The sequence below is a fragment of the Colossoma macropomum genome, unplaced genomic scaffold (assembly GCF_904425465.1).
Source record: "Colossoma macropomum unplaced genomic scaffold, Colossoma_macropomum, whole genome shotgun sequence".
Classification (NCBI taxonomy): domain Eukaryota; kingdom Metazoa; phylum Chordata; class Actinopteri; order Characiformes; family Serrasalmidae; genus Colossoma; species Colossoma macropomum.
This window is the reverse complement of record NW_023494810.1, coordinates 12,953,860-12,959,859: the sequence shown is the minus strand read 5'-3', so window position 1 is coordinate 12,959,859 and position 6,000 is coordinate 12,953,860. Positions and strand designations below refer to the sequence as shown.

Sequence of the window (6,000 nt, the reverse complement as noted above, 5' to 3'; positions counted from 1 at the left end):
CCATCAGTGTCCTCTTTGTGCATGAATACAGAAGGGGGAGAAAGGACTCAATGTCCAGAGGTCAATATAAACACATTTCACTACCAGTTTACGAGGTAGGACACTCACTTTCTGTTTTTGACACACATTTACCCTACACGCTGTAGGTAAATCACTTAATGAGAAAACTTTTTATATAGGTAACTATAAGACCATCATTACGCTGTGCGTAACGAATGTACAGAGAAAAAAAATCGTAGGTATTTTTTGAGGAACAATTAATTTGTTAATGATATGTAGCTATTTAATTTTTTCCCTGTCCTTTATTGTAATCATGCTTTTTTTTTTTGAGAAAAAAGTTGATCTTTTTCATTTGTAGATTTGTCTGTTTAAAGTGCAGGAACACAGTTATTCTATGAAAACACTGCGTTATAGCCACTTGTGTATTATTTCTAAAGGCTACTGAGCAGTCTAGATACAGCTTTGAACGCAGAGGCTTTTCAACTGTCTCTGGAGACAATTGAACAAGAAAGTGCTCATCTTTTTATGGCTACTCGTCTGGGATGAGTAACTCCACTCCGACTGGTTAACATTTAACTGCCAGTGCTCATTTTTGACATGGTAACATCAAAGGAAGATGCTTCCAAATGGATTAACACTAGAAACAAGTCACTACATCTCTAGTGAACCCCAAACGGTTTGTAAATGTGTATTATACCCTCGTTTTGTGGCCTTGGGTTTTCTTTTGAATTAAAAACAAAAAAACTATGAAAGAAAATTGGCAGGCCATTGTTTTGTACTTAAAGTAGCCTCGATGAACAATAAAGTGCTCTTAAACCACAGTCTGTGACTCAGTGTTCATTCTTCAGCGAAACAACTAATTCTGTACAGTTTTTAAAGAGAAATACTTTGGATTACTCACTCTTTCCTCTGTAACAAACCACACTGACGTCAAGAAAAAAAATCCATGTGGAGAAATTATCTTGAGTTGTGCTGATGGTTATGCTCCTAGTATTATCATTACTACAGTTAACAACTGATTTACTGGTTTGTGTATGACGACTGCAGGGCAATTCATTCATAGAAACTCAAGATCAAGTGCTTTGTTAAAAAATTAGATCTGCTTTGTGTCGACTGGTCCAATCACAGCCCAAACTTTGAGATACAAGTCAGTTCCCTGAGGCGCTCTACATCTACAAAAAAACCCAAAACACCCTTGCAGAACCTCATATCTCTGAAATGATAATTTTACAGGAGATGGACTGGGGCGATGTACATGAACGTGTAATTGAGGGTAATGTCATTTTGGACCATTTCTATTGGTCTGCTTAGTTTCTAATTCTTACACAATGCAAAGGGTAATTTTCAAACTATGCAAGGATGTTTTTGTGCCTATTCCCGACACAAAATAGAGGGAAACATTTGGCCTTAGATTAAGCCTAAGCTTAGACTAAAAAGAATTCCCAATGGTAATTATCCATTGCTGCTAAAATTCTGTCCAAGATCAGGCTTAAGAAACCATAACATCACTAGAACAAAACCTCGTGCCTCCAAAATGATAACTTTACAGGAGATGGAAAAAACATACTTTAATTTTAATGCAAGTCAGTGGAACCAGATGTATTTCCAAGTCATTTTGGGCCGTTTCTTTTGGTCCATTCATCATGAAATTTACACACAAGGTAAAGGGCATCAAGCATTTTCAATACATGTCAAAAACTGAAAAATTACAAAAAAATGGAGATGGAAAGTTTTGTTCCGACAGCAGCGATACGCTAGACAACAGTATGGCAAACCACCTCTGCCACCTCAAAAACTTCATTTATTCCTTCAATGAAGCTCAAGTCTTAGGTTTACTGTACAAATAAAAACGGGATGAAACTGATGGTTTAAATGTAACCCTAACTATTTGTGAACTAGGTGTAAAGTTTGGTGCAGCTGGATTAGATAAACCTTGGCTTTAACTTGATCTCTGTGTTTGAGACCCACTCTCTGAACTCAACTGTAGGAACATCAGTTGTGCAGTAATGTAATATGTCTTGCCTTGTAAGGCAGTGTGTTCCCAGTTCCACTGCCATGCGAGCTGTACAGTACCTGAGCATCTGCGCTGAATTTGGTATTGGTGGAACTAGAAATGATGAAGACCAGTAAATGGTCAAATGCTGTCACAGTCACCGCCCACTGAGCCAGACAGTCCAGTGAAAACATGCCTAAAGTACTGGAAATATCACAGCATTTGTATTGTGTAGATGTTGGGAGTAAAAAGGAGAACCGGGCCATATCTGAAGAAGCAATACACAGACAGTTTATTAGCAGGTTATGACAGATACACAAATGTGTTTGACATGTTACCAAACCAAATCTGAAGTTATGTCAGCTGGACGATTACTGTGAAAATGTGAGCTACGGTACAATAATGAAGATCAAACACGAGATGTGGGTTCAGTTGGGTTGCAAACAACAGCTCTCTGGAGATGAAGGACACACCATGGAACTCACCATCATTTCCATTCAAAACCGACATTGTTGCGCTTTTACTAAACCAGTGCACGAATCTGTACCTCTGTCTGTTCATTACTGATCTCTCAAGGCAAGTGATCTCCATGATGAGTGGACGGCCATGATGTGTTAGCAGTGCTAAGTTTTGTTCGCTCCTGCAGAGGCTTCTCACTGGATCCATGTTTAAATACTCTCATCATCACTCATGTCCCAGATCTGGAAGAAGCAAATAGAAAAAAAAGAATCTCAAACAAAATGTTATGTTAACCAATTATGTGAGATACATTTTCTCTCAAGTAAGCATGAACAGAATTCATGAACAACTCAGGTTTTCCATAACAATAATAACAATAATAATAATAATAGTAAAAATAATGAGTTTTATGTATATAGTACCTTTATTAAGCTCAAGGTTGCATACAAATAAATAACAAAATATGTAGAAAAAATGAATCACAATAGATATTAGGACAGCAGGTGCTGGGATAAAGTGACTATTTGTGACTGTTTAGCATAATCTTAGTAGAGATGCACCGATACTGCTTTTTCCCGTCCGATACCAATACCTGATTTTTCAGTATCGGCCAATACTGAGTACTGATACTGATACTAACTATCTAACCTAACTTACATAGAAGTTCTGATATTTACACTATTACATTTGTAAAATATTTTATTTTGTTAAAATCTGTTCTGCATCATAACTAAAACAAGACCTGCGAGACCCTGCTGCTGAGTGATACAGCTGACCGATGGAGGTGCACCACAGGGGGGCTAGTGGACGCACAGGCCCAGATAGCAGGCTGCTAAGATAAAGGCTAAATCGAGGCTAAAGGATATCATTACATTGGGAATCCCATGGTCCATGGATCTTTTCCACAAATTTACACACTTCAGGGCAAACCAGTCGAATAAATTTTATCTTATAAATACTTGGTTTTATATTAGAAGATAATCTGTCTTTTAAATTGCATGTTGAACAATTGATGAAGTTAAAGTTGAAGTTTTTGCTTCATTCAACAGGCACGAAAAAAACAGTTGAAGGTTTTTTTACCTTAGATTATGGTGATATTTATTATAGGTATACTTCAAAGACAACATTACATTCATTGGACTCTGTTTATCACACTGCATTACGATTTATAACAGATATTCAACTCATCACTGTGAAATGGTTGGTTGGCCTTCACTTTCAGTGTGAAGACAAATTCATTGGATAATTATTGTCTACAAAGCAATTATTGGTCAGCTTCCTTCATATTTGTCTGCATTCATATCAACAAACAAGTCTTGGTACAATTTACGTTCTAATAGTTATTTTCAGCCAGACGTTCTAAAAGTACGGTCTGAATACGGCGAGGCAGCTTTTAGTTACAGAGCTCTGCCTGCATGGAATGATCTGCAGAAACATTTGAAATTGGGAAAGTTTATTTCCTTGAGTGATTTTAAAATACTTGTTAAAGAACTGAATCATTCTGTTTATTCCTGTTTTAATTTGGTTCTGACTCTGATTTGATTTTGTTGGTTTTGATGGTGGTGTTCCCTGATTGTTTTGTGTGCTGCCTTCTTGGCCAGGGCTCACTTGTAAAAGATTTTTAATCTCAACGTGATTCCCCTTGTTAAATAAAGGTAAAATAAACCCAAAAAATAAAAATAAAAACTATTTCTGGTAATCATTCTATGTATTTTTAAACATCTGCTGAATGCCAGGCTGGCAAAATACCCCAGATGAACAACACTCACCACTTAATGTCTGTGTAGATGCTCTGTTACTGAATTTAAGGTGTTCAGGAAGACCAATAACCACTCACACATGAGGAAGGAGCACAGAGTCAATAAGAGCAAATCAGAGAGGATGATTTAGGCTGAATAATCAAGCTTTTCTTGATAGGAACAACTTCAAATATGAACTAAACCTCATCATTAGTAATTTTATTTTCTTTCATTTATGCTATGGCAATAATCCGGCTCCCAAAAAGATTCTTCAGATTGATAAAGAAAGGGTGAAAGGGTTCTTCAGACTGATGGACTGATGTGCTGTAGAAGGTTATATATAGCACCTTTTTGAAAAGGGTTCTATTTAGCACCAAAAAGTGTTCTTCTCTTGTTATTCTCTTGTTATTCAAGTTGGTTTTTGGTCATATAATCATGAACATAGAACAGTTTCAGCCCCTTAAAACTGAGTTCTTATGCACAGTATGTTCAAGGTGTGAAATACATGGGATCCTGGGTGGTCCAGGACCCCTAATTAATCTCTTGGCCCCCTTGAAAAATCAAAATTCTCGTGCCAGGAAAAAAAACATGACACAAAAACGTCCCTAAAAAATACAATTATGAAGTTATGCTGGAACAATAAACACTGAAATACAAATTTAGGGAAAGTTCATTGTTCAGCTGATGTGCGCACATAAGTGTGTATTTTACAACGTCTCTGAACGCAGCTCAGCCAATCAGATTACAGAAGCAAAACTATCAGTTCCATAAATGTTATTTTGAAGGCTCAGATTATTGATTTCAGGCTTGCTGTTTAATGATTAATCGCTGATTAGTGGCGTTATCAGTCAAAAGAACTAGCCAAAATGTACATCCCTAGTGCCAAGTGTAGTATCACAGTGCTCAATACCAAACATATATTATGGCAAAAATGAAAAATAAATAAATAAATAAATAAATAAACTAAAAACATAATAGACTGAACACAAAAATATTTTAACTGTTAAAGGTTCTACACTATTTTAAACTGTTTGTTATATTAACAGCAAACAATTATTTTCTTGTAAGGCTATTGTGGAGTTACGGCATCCTGAGCAATGAGTAATGTCACACTGGCTGTGTTCACGTGAAGATTTTTGCCAATCTGATTGAATTCACTCTGATTAGATTAAGACTGAGGTGTTTATATGTTCACTCTACTCAACAATCTGATGGAAAATCTCTGTTTAGACTCACACTACAAGTAATCAGATTCACAATTACGGGCATGCATAGAGAACCACTTAGTGTAGACGTTACCATGACAACCAGCATCATGTGAGTCCAGTCAGAGTGAGATGAGCAGCAGTGAGCAGTGCTTGTGTTTTTAATTACTTTAAAATGATGTCAGACTCAGGAAAACATCCTTCACATGTACTTATTAAAGAAGGCCGAGAGGAAGACGTCGTGTTCTGAGATACATAAGCTGGATGTCCGTCCCACCACCGTCTTTTAAAGCTCAAAGCATGAACTTCGTCTCCTCTGCAGACCAGTTTCTGCTCCACGTTGAACATTATAAACTTTCACTATGACGTGACGCACATGCGCAGAACATACTTAAACTTTCCGATTGGGAATGTAATCAGATACAGGCGTTTTTACGGTTATTATTCTTCTATTTAACAGATTAATTACAAGGTTACCCACCTCGTTCAATCAGACAGAAACTGTAGTCTGAATGGCCTCAATCAGACTAGTCTATTCCAATTGAGGTGTTTACATAGACGTGTTCCATTCCTATTGAACGATTAGTCGGATTATTAGGCTGCA

General features: G+C 36.9%; 1 protein-coding gene across 2 annotated transcripts in view; it reads right to left on the bottom strand.

Annotated features, from left to right (window-relative positions):
• Positions 1–2,262: 2,262 nt before the first annotated feature.
• The window catches only part of atg7 (ATG7 autophagy related 7 homolog (S. cerevisiae)), a 111,072-nt gene continuing 107,334 nt past the window's right edge, over positions 2,263–6,000 (bottom strand). For both annotated transcript variants that reach the window (XM_036559431.1, XM_036559432.1), the window contains exon 20: positions 2,263–2,694. In XM_036559431.1, the coding sequence (XP_036415324.1) occupies positions 2,662–2,694 (33 nt within the window). In that variant the 3' untranslated portion in view covers positions 2,263–2,661. The remainder of the gene's footprint in view (positions 2,695–6,000) is intronic.